We start from the raw sequence: 20150 nt of genomic DNA on the forward strand, positions 1-20150 counted from the left end.
GAATATCAAAAAAAAAAAAAGCACTGCTGAAAAAGCAGAGGAAAAAAGCCCTAACATGTAATACAACTGCTATTAGAATTCAAGAGGGATGCTTGGGAGCCACAGGAATGACCTCCAACAACTGATCTCAGCTATTTAGTAACTTAGTGTCATACAGAATTTCAGTTGCTTCATTTCGGAAGAAAAAGGCTCTGTGTGTCTGCTAGCATGTGAGCAGCTTAAGGTACCAGGAAATCTAGCTATTCTCCCGAATGAAACGTCTCTGAAGCTACTTATGCAACCAAAAAACCAAAAATGCCATCAAATGACTTCATGAAACCCTGAGGAACAGCACGAGACATCCTAGCAATGCTACAGTTTAAGATGAAGTGTTTTACACTAAAAATAGTGGTGTATTTCAAGCGTTTAATCTGCGTGTATGCTAGGGCAAAAGGTAGCTGCTTCCGGGAAGTTACAGCACAAAAGTTAACTCACGAGGTCAATAACTGGAGAAAACCCTGCTCTCACATGTCTCTGATCTTTAACAGCCCTGGAAGAATTATCCACAATTTCCTTAGGAAAGCACTAAAACATAAAACAAAAATTGCATTTGAATTTTTTGAAGCAGTTGCCTACAAAAATACTTTCAGAAAGCCTGTAAACATTTACACCACAGTATCTGTATTAACACAACATTATTACTGTCAAGGTCAGTATTACACATGCAGTTTCTTAGAGCTACATATTTTGGTGTTATTTTTAACATCTGACAGAGCATCTTGTACTGTTGTGAGCTCTACACTGTTTACAAATACTCCCAAGCTGCAGCTGCTGCTTCTACTAGCGTATCTCGCTATAGCAAAGAGAGGAGTAATTTCAAATATCCAAAGGCTTTTTTCTCTTTTAAATACAATACTGTATGTACTACAGTGTTCTCTGTATCGGTTTTATAGCTTTCTCTACTTTTGGACTACACAGCAGAACAACAGGATTTTGTTACGAGGAGATTTATTCCAACAAGAGGACAAAACCACCCACGCATAGCTGCGAAACATGTCTAACCCTATTCAGTTTATGAATGAACTCTGCACCCTCGATTAGCAGGTGTTAGTTCAGGTTTACTCAAAAATTAAAACACAAGGATTAAAAAAACTGTTTCAAAACCAAATGTCAAGTTTACTCTCAAATCCTCATTCTCCCCAAACACCCAACTGCTACGCTAACAGCATAAGGTAGCAACGAACAACTTACCCACGCAAGCATTTAGAAACAGCCAGTCAGTCTTTTTCATTCTATTTTTTATTTGCTTTAGTTTTTTGAAGTCAACTTCAAGTTCTTCCTTGCTGCCAACAGCTCCAGCCAATTCAATTCTTTGGAAGTCCATTTTCACATCGGATTCGCGTTTGGTTGTAGGCGGAGATCTTCTTTGGCTATTCCCACTACTACAGCTCCCCCTCCACCGAGCTCTGTCTTGCTCGTTTATGATTGAAGAAGCCTCGTCTGTGTCTGCCAGTTCTATTGCTTCGATGTTGTTAGGTCTGGGATGATCACACACAACGCATTTCCTGGCCTTCGCCCAGTTTTCGTATGTACAAACAGAACAAGTCCAGTGCTGAGCCCTTGTGTTCAGTTTATTTCTGTCATTATATTCCTCACACGGGTCAACAGAAAAAGGAACTGGTCTTGAACCAGACCCTGAAGACTGAGGGGACTCCGTGGGACTCCTGGTCCTACGTTGAGACAAGCACTGAGTACATCTTATCGCTCTTGGCCAGTTCAAGTACGTGCACATGTGGCACGACCATTTATTTGCACTTTCCATACTGTAAGATGATTTAACCCTTGGTCTTGCACTAGAATCTGGACATATCAAAGGACTACTCCCTCCTTCGGTGCTTGTAGGATCCCAGTCTCGACCAATATCACTTGAACCACTTTTAAATGGATCTTCCGTGATAATTGTTCCACTAGGTCTCTGAGCACGACACATGGTACATTTGATTGCAGATGGCCAATTTTCGTACGTACAATACTCACAAGCCCATTTAATTCCACGCTCTGTCATCGTGCACTTCTTGAAATGAACTGCGTCAGGCAGAAAGCTAAATAATCAGAATACATCATTAGTACGTGACTGCATACGGGCTCTGGTTCCAAAAAAAATCTCATAAATGAATTGTAACCCACTTGATGTGCACTGCACCGAAAAGTATGAAAGTTAAGCTGGGCGAGCGGACAATCTTTATCTCCTTGATAGTATTAGGACACTGTGTGGGTGTGGGATGCTGTGAGAAGGACAAGACTTGAGCTAAATGACTAATGCTCGAGCCACTTAGATGCTGAATTCAGGATTTCCTACTGTGGGAAAGAAAAAGCAGTCCTGCATTTCAGGAATTTAAGTTTGGACAGAGGTTTCCAAAGACATTCAGAAAACAGATATTAAGCATGGAGAACAGTGAAACAGAGACCAGTACGGTTACAGAAACAGGTCACAAATATTAAATTCTCGAAGTAAAACTCAATATGAATACAGCAGTACTGGAAAGAGGACAAAGTCTAAAATCCGTACAGCCAGACATCACAGGGCTGGAAGGAAGAGCTGTATCAGGTAGGCAGTTATACCAGTAAGCAGTTCTTTTGGATTAGCAAGCTGTAGGAGTTGACATAAAAGGCACACACTTGACTTTTTTTTTTTTTTGAAACACCTGCTTAACCAAGACTAGGCCTTGATTCGACACCACTCACAGCAGATGTGTTATGAGGTTAAAGTAACGCCCACGAGCAAGCTCAAGCTATGCGTGCTGACAAGCCAACGCAGCGCTCCCATTCTACAGTCCAGATTTCAATCCACTCCCGACTCACTTTTTCTCTACTGAAGAGGAGAGTCTGTCTTCATGCTGGCTCAGACCTTTTCCTCAGATTGCCAAATACGAAGGATGACACTAAGCAGGTAACTATTCCTGTAAACAAAATGAAAACAGACTCATTATGGGTTTCCTACTGGACCTGAGTAACCAGAAAGTTAATTATTAAATGCCACACCTATTCTGATCACAATTTACGTGTTTAAACTCAGCCATGGCCTGCTAATACTAACATACGGACTGGCTAAAATAAATCAATGTTTGAGAAGAACACGAGCAATCAGTTGATCCGCTAAAGAACTAAATGCAAACAACATCAAAGTCACCCCAAAACATCCCTGAACGCTCTCAGTGGAAAACAAAACTGAGGATGGGGAGGAAAAAAGCCTCAGTCACCATCAGTTGGTATAGAGGTCAAATGGGGGTAAAGACTAAGGCAGGCAGATAAAGGGTAAGGAGAAAAGAAGCAGACCAGATGGTCTCTCCCCTCTCTTACTACAGCATTGCTACCCGCCATACAGCCCTCCTTTACATGCTACTTTGACGCACACAGAACTATTCAAAAAACAAGTCTGTCATATCAACTGACTGACAGCTCTCACGTTCACCACACTGAAACTCTTGGTTAATAAAAACACCCAGAATCCAGTACCACAAAACCTTAAGTTATGCAACAGGATCAAATCCAAATCTGGACAGACTAAACCCCAGTTTATACCTCTTCTCCTATTAGGAGATGCTTTACCAGTGAGCCCACTTCACTGCAATGCCTTCGCCACCACCCTGACCCACTGAGGCACAGTTAGACGGCCACCCTGATTTGTCAGCCTCAGGCTGTCACGGAGAGGCACGTCTGTGCTCTTTTCCCCCAACTATTATTCTCGCTGCCTCCCTTCCGTGGATCCCAGCAGGCAGCAGTTTTTTCCAGCAGCTCGACCCTGATGTATGCACCAGATCAGGTGGCTGCACGATCGAGGGGCTATCGCGTGGCCAGGAGAGAAGAGAGGACAGGCCGAGCCTTTCCACAGCAATCCGTATTTATGGCACGGGAAGGCAGATGAGCAGTCAGGAACCCACAAAGCTTTTTCCAGAAAGCTTGGGTTCTACCATTACTTGTTTGAGCAGCCTGCAGAGCACTCCCCCCCCACCTATACGTCATGAAACTCTGTTATGCTACGGAATGTGCTGTGAAGGCAGTTCAGCTGCCTACTGCTTCCCCTCCGTGACTTGCCCAGAAAAGTTCATGCCCACTCTAAGAGGAGAAAAGTAGAAAAAGGAGAAGAAAGATCATACTGGGGTCCCCATATCTGCACAGGGGTAGAAGTCACGCAACAAGAACATGAAGTCAATGCTACTGAAGGCAGTTTCTTTAAAGACTTTTCAGAAACTTGTAGGGAAAAAAGCGTGTTTCTCTATTCCAGAAAAGAAACTAAGGCTTTGCCAAAGCAGTTCCAAAACATGAGCATACTTAATGGCAGATTTACCTTCTCCGTTCAGTCGAGGGTTTCCCCACCACCACCATTCGTGAAACACACTTTTTAATGACTTTAACGTTTCGTAAGTAACGTTATTCTCTGTATAAGCAACAAAGCTCAGAGACAATAATGTTTTATAGTTCTAAAGACAGTTGAAGGCAGTTTTCAGAAACGAGTATGAAGCAGCATGCTGTTCGTACACCTGCCACCACCCCACGTGCAAACAGCTGTTTCACCTGGGCTGTGAAGACCGGAAAGCTGCTGCTCAAGTAGTTCAAAACCCAGCGCAAGTTTGGGAACACTTTCTACACGACCTGAAGCTGGTACGTTGAGTTGTTTTTTCTTTCCATCTCAAGTCAGACCGGCGTACAGTACGTGATGAAGCTGTGACTGGAACATCACCAGCCCTAGTTTGTACAGCCTTAAACCCAGCAGCTCCCCTTGCAGACAAATCCCAACCCGCATTTGGGACGGAGAAGACAAAACACCGTGCATCTTGCTGACATCAAGGCTAGAAAAAAGAGACTGATACTCAAGTTGAGAAGGGGCTGGCCACAAAAGTGCTCTAAATAAATATGGAGATGTTGCTTATGAAGCTAAATAGCACAATACACTGGGTTACAGAAGCCAAAACTTCTGAGATATGAGCTCACAACCTCCAAACACAAGGCCTCCGGTTATTATGAAGTAGGAAGACAAAAACATTCAGTGGAGCAATGCAATTTCTCTGACAGCTCCGCCAATACCCACTACAGCAGTTAAAAGAAAAACGCAGCACTTCCACAGATCAGTTTTTTGGGTTTCCATCTGGGCATGACCCCCGGTGGCACACCCATGCCAAGACCACCAGAGCCATCGGATTTACTGCTGTTACCGACCACCGGCAGGCACCGTGCGGTTCGAATGCTGGCACATTTTTTCCAAATTACTTCTTCACCACTTCATCTTCAAGCAAGCTTGTTGTTTTGGATTCTGCACAGAGGAGAAGTTAAATCATGCAGCACCTCCTCTGGCAGAGAAGGAGCACAGCAGTGACCAAGAGGCACAGGTGCGTACCTCAATGTCCAAACAGCACAAGCAGGCAAGAAATTAAAACCCGCAGAACTCCGAGCAAGTACCAATTGACCGGTACGTAGAAAGCGTGCTAAATGCGCTCTGGACAGACTACCAGAATAACTCAGTACGTTAAAGAGGACAATATTAAATTATTATTAAATCAAATGACAAAAAAAAAATCACAGCAGTGACAGACTATCTTTTTCTTAAATAAGGCCAGTCAGAAAAGGTCGCTTTAAAAAAAAATCAGAAAGTTTTGCTTTGTTTCAAGAATGCTCTTGTTTTTAGGTGTATGGGAAAACACAAACTGGCATGCAGGAACTGGAAAAAAACGTCAAGGCTCAAAAAACAAATTAAGGCAGGACGGACCTATATTCTCCATGACATAAGCCAACTATTCACGGCATCCAGAAGTTAATTCTCTGGCTCAAAGAGGGACCAAGGCAGGACTCCATGCCACAGGATGACGGAGCCCCTGCCAACCAGCCGGCCAGCCCTGTGAGCCCTGCCTGCACCGCAGGCTCCTCGATGGGGCGCTCATCAGAGCCCACTTCTGCTGGCAGATGCCCTGTGTAATTGTACCAACAGATCAGTGCTCCCACCTGAGCTCGTTTTGCTCCTGAGTGAGGACTTCCAAAGACAGCTAGCTTCACTCTGTCCTTACAGGTAAAAGGAGATAGCACCTCACGCCTCCAGCGAGACATCCGAGGGCACAGACCTGCCCCAGCCCAACAGAGCTGCCGCTATGCTCCTAAAAGGAAACCTGCATTTATTTTGGTTTCAGAACTCGGTGAAGCAACTTGTTTGGAAAACCACACTCACACACACACCACTCCTCTAATCAAACGCAGAATCTATTAACTCAACAGCTTACGAGTGCAGATGTAACACCTTCCACACATCCAACCACAAAAAGGAGTGGGGAGAAGCAGGGCTGCAAGTCTAAGCAAGAGATCAAAGGGCACTTTCGCTGACAGTATTCTTCGTGTGCTCTGAAACGTGGCATTTAAATGCAGGTCTGCTGAGAAAGAGCCTCGCTCTGACAGCTGTAGCTGTTGACTAACAGCTGGATAATGCTGCTGTGAAGTTTATACATAAGTACGTGCTAACACGGGATGGACAAACAGCCTTCAAAGAATTGCCTATGATTAACTCTGCATAGTCTGACACATTGACGGAAATGCTCCCCCTTTTACATCACTGCCTCAAGTTCTTTTTCAGTTACCTGTAAAAAGAAATTGCCATAGTTCCTAGAGAGCTGAAGCTGATTTATACACAGATAAGATCTCCAGTTAAAGCTGTTGAGGGAAAACACGCTAAAGCCAAGTATCTGGGCCATCATCACACATGGTTATGACAAAACGTGTTAGTCTGAACTCCGACAGCTGCGGCTGGCTTTGTCGTGTACAACCGCAGAGCACACCTAGCGGGAACGTGATGACTTTGAGCCAGCTGCTCACAAGAAGAAAGGACCCAATGGTTCTGACAGAGCTGCTTACAGAAGGACGTTTACAAACACTGCCGCTCCCTTGTGCACTCCAGCAGGGGAATCTTCTCGAAGCCCACAGTAACCTGTACCAAGGGCCTCTGCAAACAAAAGAACTTGCCAATTTTTTTTTTTTTTTAAACAATGCAGCCAGTGGGAAGGTCTAGAGGATTAAACACAGCTGTACATAATAAGCTTCAATCAAGAAGGAAATTTGTTTCTTTTTCAAACTTGTATGCAAGAAATAGTCGAGACGCTTTTTAGTGATTTTACAAGACATTCCACCTAGCTTTCTATTTAAAGGTTGACTTTTGTTATCCGGGTCCAAGAAGCCTTGTGAAATACCACACTGTCCGTACACTTCAGAAAGAACACACTTAACCAATTTGAAATTTATTGTTATTTCAAAGTACCAACAATCATTGTTCACATGCAATTTGCCTTGGCTGATTTTTTTAAGGTGGAATTTTATTGACACTTTCTTCTCGTACCTCACTACTTACACTTCTGCCCTGTTTTTTCCCCCTACCACCTTCAACTATTTGCTATTCCTGCACGACGGTTTTCCCAAGCATTCAGCTTGAAGCTCAACAGATCTTTATATTAGAAAGAAAAAACCTTTGAACCTAACTAAGCTTCTATAGGTTAAAGGAACAAACAATAGGTGCCATGTAGTCCCTGCAAATTCGGTATTTTTTTTTAAATGACCTTGTCAATGGGATAACCAAATGAGATCAGTATTGAACCTGGAAGCTCAGCAATCAAGGCAATGACTATATATTATACCGAAGAACAAAAGAATTACTGCAAAGTCACAAATGCAGAAGCATTTTCTGTATCAGGCTGGATACGCTCAGAACAAGGACTTCAACAAGTAAGCATAGTTTGTGCTGGTTGTTAGGGCAGCTCTTTAAAAAAGAAAGGACATTGTCCCAAACAGATCAGCTCAAAGGAAAAAAAAAAGTCTTGCACCATGTTGGGAAAAGAGCAGTGAAAGCTTTTCTGCCCTGAGGTGGGTTTTTCGGCAGACCAGCCAGGCACCTTGCCGAGAACGCGCGCTGGCCATCCACGGAACAGGCAGCAGGGCCTGGGCTCTCCCCAGCACAAAGCCAACCGCCCCGTACCGCCGACACGAAGCACGAGGCAAATTACAGCCTGCTCCCGTCCTCGTCCCCACGAGGGCACTGCTTTGGGAGCACACAGGGACAGCCCTGGCTCCCCCAGTGCTGGAGCTATTCGGTCGCTCCTGGAGGAGAAGGAACGCTGCTGTCTTCAGATGCATCAGCGAGTCAAAATGGGCACAAACCTCAGTTCTGTTAAACAACACCAGATCTTTGCCATGTAAGCGATGCCACCTATAACGTACAACACCAGTGGTGGGGAAAAAACGCTTGGGTTATAAGTGAATAACTATTTACAACTTAGTATGTTAGAACTCATTCTTCTTTAGTTTTTTTTTTTTTTTATAGGCTAGGCTGTCAACAAATATTCTAACCTGCAGACCTGAGCTACGACCTCAGCCTCACCCCCTTTCATCTACTCCTGTAAGCACGCAGTTGAAATCCAGACGACGTGACCTTACGCAAACAAGCACGCTACCAGAAACGCAGCTCTCTTGACCAAAAGACATTCTGAAAAGCTGTGACTTCTGAGAACGTTTAAGTCTGTTCACCAAGCAAAGGCTGACAAGCTCCGCTTACAGCTACATCAACATGAAAGCAGTGTTAGGTTACGGATTCACATCTCATCGCAGAACATCTCAAGTCGACTTTATTAGATATTTACCATATTCAGAAAAATCATTCTGACTTTGCTCCATCTTTTCAATATTCTATTCACACTTCCCATCCAACTCTTGCCATTTCAAATAAGCCTTAAAGCCTGACTCCCTGTAAGCAAGAGAATTTAACGTGCGATGATGCCTCCTCCTGCAAATGCAGTAAGAAGTGGAACAGCTGGGAAGTTACCCATCTTAAGAGACACAGAAGCGGATGGTGAACTTTAGGTTCAGATGTTGAACTATACACAGACTCGTCCGCAGGCACAGAAACGCCGTTCCAGCCCTAACAGACGTGTGACAACTCTATGCACTCACTCCTCTTGCCTTTTTATTTAAGTTTACCCCCAAAGCACTTTGTGCTCTGCAGTTAGCCCTGCTGTAGGGTTTGCAAAGTAAATGCTCCCATTGTATTTGTTACTGAACTCCAGCGGGTCAAAGTACGCATCCCTCTATTAAATTTGTGACTAGATAGTAAGAAAGCACTCACTGCTGAAAACAAGCTCTAAGAGACAACAGCAGCGGCTCACAACTCAGCGCTCTCACGTTTCAGGAGAGTTACGTTTTTCTTTGGTTGGTTTTGGCGGTGGTGGTTTGGGGGGTTACACGTGTGCATTTCTGGTGTTTTTTTTTTTTTTAAGTCTCAGTTAACAACCATTTAAGTGAGATGTTGCCACACACTAGGAGGGACTAAATACAACTCTTACTTAGAAACCAACACCATTTGGTAAAACACGAGTAAGCAGCTCAACAGTTACATAACACATGGCATCTCCCCCGTAACGCTAATCAAAACCAAGCAAGCAGACTCAAAATAATGAGCTCCACCAGAAAACTAACATAAATACAGCCATCAACATTTAGAACATCTGATCACCACGAACAGGCAGCAGCAGCTGAATACGGACTCAAGATGTACAAATACAACAAACACCCGTAATAAAACGGCAGTCTTTAAAACTGTTGCTTTACGACGCTTGCATCAGACAAAGTTCACAAGCAGAACGAGAGGCTTCTTTCTAAAAAGCAGGGTCAAATACAAAAGATGGTTTATCTGTGTTTAGACTATATGCCTAAAACATGAGGCTCATTTTTTTGTTTAGATCTCAGCCACCCCTGCACAAGATGAGGAAAACCAGATGTCACGCTCTGAACAAAAACACGCTGCGGAGTCAGACATCAGAACTTAAAGACACTTAAACCTGGCCAGCAACCGAGGAATATTCTATTAAAATTTGTGCATCTGACATTCAGTTCTAGTAATTATCCTCTGGACCTCCCTAATCGTGGTTGACCATAAATTAGATCATGGCTAGATGCAGACATTCACCATTTGGCGGAGAAAAACCATCTGCCTCCAAATGAAAGAGGGAAACACACTCTCAACATCAGCCATTGTGTAGTTTCCTCCTAATTAATGGCAAGCCACTTTCACATACAGTTCGGGACTGTCTTTGGTACACGCATTTGCGATTGGGCTAGTTTTTATGACTTCAAGTTCTAGCACAAAAAACCCATACAAGCCATGCTCGCTGTTCTATCCGGCTCTTCTTCAGATGTTGTCTAGACAGCAAGGTGTCAGAGAAACACACCAAAAAGAGTTCTAACATCACAGCACGCATAAGGACTTCAATAACAACATTTGACTTTCTGTACAAGTAGTATCTGCTTTTTTTTTTTTTTAAATAAACGTTAGCAATCCTTATTTTGCTCACAACACATAGCCAACGAATCAAGCAAGACATTCAGCTGCTGCAAAATTTCAGAGCCACAGCCCCAAAGCAGTAAGCCCCCCGCTTTCAGGGAGTGGGGGGCGAGGGTGGGAGTAACTCGCTGCCGGAGATAATACTGAGCAACCTTCCTGAAGTAAGGTCCTTCACAGCCCACGAGGTGACAATTATTTTTATCCCTGCCAAGCTGCAGAGGTCAAAAATAGGTAAACAGCCCAGGGGGCCTGCCCAGTGCTTCAGCATGATACAAGTTAGCTTCTTGATGAGCACAGGGTAAGGGGAAGCCTCTGTAGCCAAAACCAAAGCCCCCAGGCCCACCTGACAGCAGACACCTAAAGGACAGCCAGACATTGCTGAGACACCTATACAAACTAACCGTGATTCCCCCAGCAGCCTGAAATAAAAGCTGGAGGCCTGGCACGACAATGAGCCCGTCGATACTCCCCGGCTCGTGACACCACGCAAGACAGACCTGCAGGCAGAAGCTGCTCCAGGGGAGCGCCCAGGCAGCAGCAGGGAAGGGATGCCACAGCCCCCTGAGCAGATGCTCTCCTCGCTTAGATAACAGGGGGAAGAATGGAGATAAAAAACACTTTCAAGCCCATCGGTCTGGAAGAAGTCAGCACTAATGCACTTACGGTCCTTCTAACCACAACAGATTCTCTCATTCACCCGGTCACCTTGGCCAATTTTTATTTTTTCGAATTATCTGCACTTATCAGACCTATGAGTCGTTTTTCTCCCTAGATACCCAACTGACCCTGGCCAAAAGCTTCACAGTTTTCAAATGAATGGACCTAAAAAAGTAGGTGTGACTTCACAAAGCCATTAAATGACTACTACATGGTAGTACTTCTAAGCTACTGAAAACAAAACAGAGCACTCAAGTTTATTTTTCTTCCCAGAGTCATGTAAACCATGGCTGTGACAATTTTCACGTTCCAGATCTTGAAAAGAAGCTGGCGAAGCACCAACAAAACTTAAAGGCTTCTCAAAATCTCTAAGCTCCCCAGTAACTCAGACCTTTCTGTTTCATTGAAAGCGACTCAAGAATAGATGCTAAATCGAGTCAAAGAACCAAGAGACAGGATTTCTAAACCTTAGTATTCGCTGACAAAACGACGGCAAGCACAACCCACATAAATGTCACTGCACACTGGCTCGTAGCATTGCAGGGGGAGTTCCAGCCTCTTCGCTCACAAGTGCCGGTTTCAGGAAGAAGCGCTCTTCACACTTACGGCGGGCACAGGTCCAGCCCTGCAGCCCCCTGCCTCCTGCACGGGGGTTTCACACCTGGTACCCAGCCTGTACCCAGCCCTCATCTCTTCTAAGGCTTTTTGGCTCAATTCTGAACTAAGACTTGAAGACGGATGTAAATTCGGTGCCCGCTCCAGCATTTGTCTTAGAAGTACCAGCTTTTGTTATCCTTGCTCTAAGAAGAAGCAGGACAGATACGTCAGGATACACTCAAATAACCAAAGGAAAAAACGCCAACTTCTTTATGCCTGCTGTCTAGTAGAAGAAGCAAAGAACTGCAAACTTGTCTGTTCTGTAGACAAGATGCTCTGCACACGCCAGGAACTCCTCCGTTCTTCCCAGTGTATTACACTTCCCATGTTCTTTGATTAAAAATAAATAAATAAAACCTACAATTGCTTCCACCTTCTTGAGCCAAGGTCAACCCCTCTTGAAGAGGCTTCTCTGAACTTCGCTCATCCCCTGCTCCACTCCATCCAGGCCTCTTCCTCTCTGGTCTTCACCGAAACAAGTTTTTCTGCATAAATGGGACAGCAGCGCAGGAAAAAAAAGAGTTCTTTTTCGAGAAGTGGCAGGTAGATACAACTGCAGTTTGACTACAGAGCTCCTGAAAACCTGCCTGTGCCGCAGAAGAAGGAAAAAGGAAATAATTCAAATTATTACACACTAATTGTTGTTCTAAAGTATTTGCTGTTAGACACCAAAGGGATGAGTCCTATTATTAGCCTTGTGTTTCAACAAAGTTCCAGAAGAACCAACTACATATGTACGAGAGCCTGTGCTTCAGCCACTGATGATCCAAAAACAAAAAAAATCCCCCAAGTTGACAAGTCTCACGGTCACAAAAATCAATCCAATTCTCTGCAATTTAAAGCAGTGCCAGCTACACAAGGACTGCTATGAAAAAGCATAAGCACCAGGAAAATACCTGAAATACAAACAACTTCTATCTTCTGATTAAGATCTCAGACATTTTCTTTTTAAGGTATAGCAAATTCCATCCAACTGACATCGCAGAGTTGTAATTACCTGTTACTTAACTGATTTTTCCAAGCTATGCCATTTGACAATGGAAGTAGTAAGCTGTTCATGAGCTGTGTTTAAAAAAAAAATAAATCTCTTTCCAACTTTTCCTCGTTCCCCTCTTCATCTGTAGTACTACTCTAAAAAAATTAAATTAAGAACTCTGTTATGGTCCAGCCAGCCATTTCCAGCTGCCAAACTAACGTTTAGTTCCATTTTAGTAGCAGGAGACTGGAATTATAATTCTTACGGTCAAAATGAGGATTACTTGTTGACATAAGTGTTGACCAGCTCCAAATAACCCCATCTTCACAAGAGACAGTACGTCGTGATGAAGGATGCACTGATCTGAAGTTCCACATTACCTCATCTCTGATACCGCAAAGAGAAACCTTAGCACCGACGTCACTACCACGGGAAGGAGCCAGTACACCGGGGTGTCTGAAGATACATTTGATTATTTGACCAAATATATTAAAAATAGCTTCCCATGCAATCCGCAAAGTATTTTCTACTTCCATTTCTGACTTATTTGTGGATCTATCTTGCGAAGAACACCAAAGATAGATGGTGTTTCCCACCCCCAAGGAATTTACACATTAAATTACATAATATTAACATGGCCACACACGAGTCTAAATAAAACTGAAAATGCCTTGACCAATTTTAACTAGTCTCCAATTTAAGTCATGCCTCTGCGATGAATCCCATTGACGCTTCTATGCCACTCAGCATTCCAATTAAATTAATATTTTTAATTATACTTCTGAGAAAATGTTAATGGATACAACTCTACAATAACAGATTACGGCCTCATCAGTCATCTCCATCAGCCTGTCTTTATTTAAGCAGCGTAAAAAAAATAAAGGTAACAACTTCTTTTTTCTTCAAGACAAATACACCACAGAGTTAGAGGTTCCCAAATCCTACAAAGCGCAATGCATCCAGAAGCACTGGTAAGTTTTAATGCTCTGACAGACTTAAGTCAGAGGTGATCTTTACATCGAGATGCACGCTAAGACATCAGTTCAGGTTGGGCTTAGGAGGGAGGCAAGTAAGAGACTGCCTGAACGCTTCCTGCTGCTTACGTGTTCTCCCCTCCCCAGTTAACCACTTTGGGAAACAAAAATCGGCTTCGCAAACCTATTCTGCAGTCACCAAGGACAAAAAACACTAGACGAGCAGAACGGAAAGCAAAATCAAGTGAGACAGCCCCCTCCTGAACTCCCGCTACGGCGTTCCGCTCGTAACAACAGGCGCTTTAAAGCCAGCGAGTGTTGGCTGGAGAGGAGGTCAAGGCAGCGCACAGCGGACACTTCACCTGTCCGCGCTGCACACCGACGCGTTACGCTCCCACACAGCCTCACCAGCACAAGCAGCAGGCACCCAGCGGCTGCCCGAGCGGCGCACAGAGCCCGACACAGCCCCGTCTGCTCCCGGGGGCCGTCCCCGGGCATTCCACGGGAACTTTTCCCCATTGAGACGCCTGGAAGCGCCGGGTGCCCCCCCTCGGCCCCCACCCCCCACCCCCCGGGGCTCACCTCAGCGGGCTGGGTCCTGCCGCAGGCTGCGATCGTGACGGCGGGGTCGTGCGGCGCGGGTCACCCGGGCTCCCTCCTCTCGCTAACTGAACTTTCTTTAAAAAGAAAGGAAAAACAGCTTGGGCTCAGGAAAAGAAAAAAAAAAAAAATCTACTCTGAGGTAATTCGCGCAGGTCGCGGTGCTGCCGACCCCACCGCCGGGCTGCCGCCGCCACAGGGCTGCTGCCGCCGCCCCCCACCCCCCAAAAAAACAGCAATAAAATGAAATAAAACAGCAAAAAGCCTCCCCGGGGGAAGGAAGCAGCCCCGGCCTGCCGCTGCACGGCCCCGGGGCCCCCTTCCCGAGCCCCGGGGGGGGTCAGCGGGGCCGGCCCGGCAGCAGCCCCTCACCTCCCCTCCCCTCCCCTCCCCGCCCCTCACCTCACGTCGCCTCGCCTGGCCCCGCCGCCCGCGCCGCTCCCCCCGGCCCGCTGGCGCGGCGTCCCCCCCCCCCGCTCACGCCATGGTCTCTCCCAGCGCGGCGGGCGGCCGCGGCCGCGGGCGGTGCCACTCGGTGACGGAGGGGGGGAGGTTGTAAAAGGGGGAGGGGGGGAGCCCCCGCCGGCCTCCTCTAATGGCGGCGGCCCGGAGCAAAATAAACCCCCCTGCGGCCCGCACGTCAGCCCGGCCTGCCCGCCTGCCCCGCGTCTATTGGCCCAGCGCGCGGCCTGGCCCCTCCGCCAATCAGCGCGCGGCTCTTTGGGGAGAACGGGTGATGTCATCCCCGCCGCTGGGGCCGCCTCCGGGGCGGGGTGCGGGGATGCCGAGCCCCCGAGCGACGCCCCCGCCCCCCCGCGTCTGCCTCATGGCGCCCGCGGCCCTGAGGTGAAGGCGGGGGGTATCTCGTCGGACGTGGCCGCAACGTCCCCGTTGTTAAAAAAGCCCTCCAAGATCGGCTGGTCCAACCGTCACCCAACTACCAATGTCACCACTGAGCCATGTCCCCAGGCACCACGTCCAACCTCTCCTTGAACACCCGCAGGGACGGTGACGCCACCACCTCCCTGGGCAACCCGTCCCAACGCCTGACTGCTCTTTCTGAGGAGAAATGTCTCCTCGTTTCCAACCTGAACCTCCCCTGGCACAACTTGAGGCCGTTCCTTCTCCTTCCCTTCTTCCACAGCAAAATGCTTTGGGCAGAAAACGTTTCTTCAGTTGACTTTTTAGGAAACCAACTGCCACAAAATGGCGTCAATGGCCACACAGCGAGTGCGAGGAGCTGGTGGTCGTAATGTTAACCTTGGCCAGTGCAACTCCTCTCTTCTGTGGAAGAAAGGCATTGGAAGAAAGGAAGAAAGGTAGAAAGCCACGACCCATGGCTGCTTTGTCAGACCTTGGAGTTGGGCCTCCCGCTGCCCATGCATCGTACTCTCACTTTCTGCTCACCACTCGGAAGTCTGAGTCTTCCTCAAGTTGCTACTGTAATCTCTCTGACAGAAAAAAACACCTTACTTGCCCACATCTCAGCTCTTCCCTCATGGGTCTTGCATCTCTTGATACCTAACTGCTTTTCCACCACAGTTCCTACTGTATATTTCAGTCTTCCACGTACATTTACCACTTCTATTTCCATGGTTGCATGCAATGCCCTATTCCCAGCCAAGGCAATGGAAAGGACCCCGTTACCTAGCTAATTGCTAATCCCTCAGGCTCAGGGTTGCAATGGGAAACTCATCCCTTCTGACCAGCCAGATCCATTCCTTTTTGTTCAACAAAAGTAAAGGAAAAAAAAAAAAAGCAGTGTAAAGGAAAAGCACACAGCGTATTCAAGCAGACCGGTGCTGCCTCATGCTAGAGAAAATGTCCAGCAGACAAACATCTACAGCTGGAGTCAGGATGAGAAAAATGTAATTATTTATGGAGACAGAAATAGAAATTTGTCTCCATTTACAATTAAATCAGTTCCCTATACACATCACAAAACTGTCGGGGGGTGTGGGGTGGCGATAACATGATTCATCTCTCCCAGATTTGTTATTTACTAAAATCTCTTTCTGTCTCCACTGAACAAGTTGGGCCCTGGTCTGCATTTTGGGAAACATACCAACAATTACATATATTTAGCGATAGAAAGGATTGGGACAATTTATTTTCTTTCACACACCCACACAGAAGATCCAGATGAGCTCGGATAAGTCATGTAAAAGAAGTACTTAAGAAATCATGCCATTTCTGTGCTTAAAAATAATTCAGAAAATGTATCCCTTGCTCTTGGCATCTAGGCAAGACGATGGAAAAGCAGTCATCTAAGGCAAAAACAAATAGTGGGGTAAATTGTCAAAGCTGCTACGGAAGTACAACAATGGGAAATTTGCAGAAATGATGGTTATAGATCAGACTGTAAATAGATAAGAAAATAGAAAGAATAAATAGTTTTGGAGAATGTGTCAGTTCAAATTCTTCCAGAATATTTCATTAGCCTGTCGGGAAAGCATTGGATGATCATGAAAAGAAACTTTAAACAAAACACAGTGCATTGCAGCACGTTAGGAGCATGTAATATACTTTTACAGCACAGAGAAGTCCTCCAATGAACGTAGGCTTATATCATTTCAAAAACTTCTGTTGCGTGGGTAAGAAAAAATTATGGTCAACTGAAAGATATCCAAGAATTTGAGAGAATTCAAATGATTTTTGTATCTGCGTAGTTATTCTGCAGAGCTGAGACACTCCAAGTCATGAAATAGGTAGCCGTGTAGTATAGGAAAGCAAACACACGTGGTAGAATTGAATTTGAAAAAGTTATCAGAATTGTTAATTTCAAAAGTGAATCGTAGCGGTATCTCCAAATCACAAGACATTTTTAATGTTGGCAGTATTATTCCTAAGACCAGGTCTCTGGCTTTATCCCAGAAAATTGCTGGCATGTTCCAGCAGGTTTACTTTGCAGGAATTCACCATTTGTTCTAGACTTGAACAATAAAATACAATAGGAATGACCTCTCAATGGTTTAGAACATTGAGATTTACATGCATATTTTATCCAATTATACCTTTCAGACTTCTAATTTTGAGAAAAAATCAAAATCTACGTGACTTGATAACTCAGTGCTCAATAATTTTGGTATCTGACCACCTTTTTCTTTTTTAAATGTCAGGAAGACAATTCTATATTTGTGAGGGGTAGCAGAAATTGTAAGTAAGTACTAATCTCCTATATTCCACCCCAAATTTTAATCTTGTTCCACCAATTTAAGGACAGATTTTAACTCTCTAGTAGTGAGTTTGGAACATTCATATCGGTTTGACAGCTTAATTTTGGGAACTTTGGGGAGGTATTTTTTTGTTTGCTTGTTTGTTTGTTTTAATATGTTATTTTGGGAGCTTTGCAGAGTTGAATCCACTCATACCTTGGAGATTATGCGCCTTCATTAACCGGCTGCATAAGAAATGGAGCTGCCCTCCAGCTCAGAATAAACCCATAGCAAAGCTATATGCCTTCATTCACAAGGAAAAACATAACTTGCATATGTATTTCTACCAGGGTTTGTTTTTTTTCCCCCCACTATTCAAATATCCTTAATCCATGCTGCTCTGATGCCTGCTGCTTTCTCCCCACCTTCCTCAGCTCTCCAATTTCCTTTCTTTCCTTTCAGCTCCTCCGGAACAAGAAAGAGCTGCTTCTTGGCTCTGGAACCACTCAGAAAAGAATTGATAGCAGATTTTCTTTTCAGACCGCACAGGTTTTATGAAATGCAAACAGCATACACGAGTAATAGAGAACTGTGCAGGAGTATCAATGAACCCGGGTAAGAAACCCACCTGGTTCCTTGTCCCCGTCAGCCTGGAGCTGCACCAGCGGCACTGGTGCAGCAGCCAGCCCCCCTGAAGCAGGAACGCTTTGTGCCTCTGAGGTGTGAGCCTTGCCGGCAGCCAGCTAGGCAGATGGCTTGGAAGTTCCCTTCCTTTCCTGCAAAGAATTTATAAATTTAGGATTTTTCAGAATAACCAAGGATTGCAAATTGTCTTTACCTCCTATTAAACACGAGCACTCTGCACCACACTGCCTTCCAAGACACCCTGTTTCTTTTGTCCTGATGCTCACTGTTAGCAAGGTTCCTTCCCTCAGCTCTCCCTGACGTTTCTGTTCTGATTCACCCTGCTCATAACCGAGCAAATGATACCAAAAGCTATAATTAGAAACGAAGCACTGAAACATTTCACAGTAGCATTTTTCTAGATGTTGCATACAATAGCTGGGGGATTTGGTTAAGAAAAAATATGCTTCAGGTAACCAAAAAGACAAATGCCGAATTATTTTCCGCTGGCATGGGTTCTTTTTGTGCTGTAGCAGAATTTTCTCGGTCTGAAGATTACATCCAGTTAGTGATGGATGAGTACGGATCTCTCTCTTATGCAATTCTCTTTCCCCGGTAACTCCTCGCTCTCAGGCAGAGCACTGGCTCCATTAGGCAATTCATCCTCGGCGTATCTGGGAGCAGGGATGCACATGCTCACCAGATGGTTGTTTCTCACTAGCTGAACTGTGAGTATGCAGAACTCCCTACTCACACCAGCTCCTCAAATCCTCCTCTTGCCGTTGCCCTATTCAGTGCTTTCAGGCTCTTTATGATCAAGGAAGACTTGCAACTGATCTGAAACGCTTAGCTAAAGGGTAAGGAATAGAAATGCAGAAAAATCAAAAAGAAGCACAGTTTTTGAAGCTACTGAAAGCAGGATATTTTAAGTGGTTGACCGATTTGTTACCATTTTTCCACCCTCTCTCTGAGTCAGCCCCAGCCTTCACACCCAGTAAATCTCACACTTGCGGCTCTTTTTCTCATTTCAGTTTGAAACACAAAAATATTCAACTGCTGCTAGATCACCGCATCCCCTACACACAGGAGGAAAAGATCAGAGAAGACATGATGTCCTGACCGTTCTTGCTTGCTACAGCTGTTGGGTGCTGTTACAGGCTGCCACTCTCAGACCCGAAAATGAGCTGTGGGTATTTGCAGCTGACCTGTGGCCAGGGGAAGGAAAGCAGGATCCTTCTCTGGCATTCCCACACGCTCCCAGGCGTGGTGGGAAAGGTGGTGCCCTCACACTAGCCCTGGTGTGCCCTTGTGAGAGCATCCCATAGGAGCTGGCTCTGCTAGTTCTGCCCATGGGGTAGCACCACGGGGGTCTGTGGGGCCAGCAGCAGGACCTCTCACCTCCCCAGGCAGCATGTGCCCAACAGGTAGGAGAGAGGGAGTTCTTATTAAATATGTATATATATAGCTTGGAAAGGTAGAAAATAAACGATTATAGCTTTACCTATATACATAGCTGGGGCAACTCTGCAGAAATATGACAGAAGTGTGTGCTGAGTTGTTAGCTCCTCAATCGCTCTGACATGGTTCAGTAGCAGCAAGAAAAAGAGGTTAGAAGTGGGGAGCACTTGCACTGACAGCTACAGCACGCACCATTTTTTCTTGATTTCCCTGTGGTTCTGCACGGAGTGGAGGAAGGAGGTGATGGAGTAAATCTGTCGTGCCAGAGCTTTCCTGCTGAAGGATTTGAGCCACCTGATCAGGGAGTCTTAGAAACTTTCCTCGACTGGGCAGACATTCAGCAGGTAAAGGAGTCCAAGCTGCGTGGCCAACAGAAAGCAACACGCAGAAAAGAAGATGGAAAACCATGTTCACTCAGCACAGTCCTGGCGTGTCTGCCCGGCCCAGCTGGTGGGCACGGCGTGGCTGCTGCAGCTGCTCTAAGCCTGCATCAGCAGGGCGGGCACGGCACGAGGGAGCAGTGGAGGGGGACAAAGGGAAGAGGAGAAAAAGAGGGAGAGAATTAAGGAAAATGCCGAGCAGAGTATTAAAAACAAAGAGAAAAGAAAAAGAAAAGAAAAAAAAAAAAAAAGAGCTCTTTGAATGTGCTCTTAAAGAAAGTCATCAGGGAAGACAATGACAAGTAACAATGCAGCTATAAAAGGAAG

General features: G+C 45.5%; 1 protein-coding gene across 3 annotated transcripts in view; it reads right to left on the bottom strand.

Moving 5' to 3' along the window:
• The window catches only part of ZRANB1 (zinc finger RANBP2-type containing 1), a 46822-nt gene extending 28815 nt beyond the window's left edge, over positions 1–18007 (bottom strand). Inside the window, exons 1-4 of one of the 3 annotated variants that reach the window (XM_035547645.2) lie at positions 17990–18007; positions 14189–14283; positions 2842–2939; positions 1231–2081 (exon numbers count right to left, since the gene is read on the bottom strand). In XM_035547645.2, the coding sequence (XP_035403538.1) occupies positions 1231–2044 (814 nt within the window). In that variant the 5' untranslated portion in view covers positions 2045–2081; positions 2842–2939; positions 14189–14283; positions 17990–18007. The other 2 variants (XM_035547643.2, XM_035547642.2) reach the window with 2 other exon arrangements.
• Between the last annotated feature and the right edge of the window lie 2143 nt (positions 18008–20150).

The sequence above is a fragment of the Cygnus atratus genome, chromosome 7, assembly GCF_013377495.2.
Source record: "Cygnus atratus isolate AKBS03 ecotype Queensland, Australia chromosome 7, CAtr_DNAZoo_HiC_assembly, whole genome shotgun sequence".
NCBI classification, from domain to species: domain Eukaryota; kingdom Metazoa; phylum Chordata; class Aves; order Anseriformes; family Anatidae; genus Cygnus; species Cygnus atratus.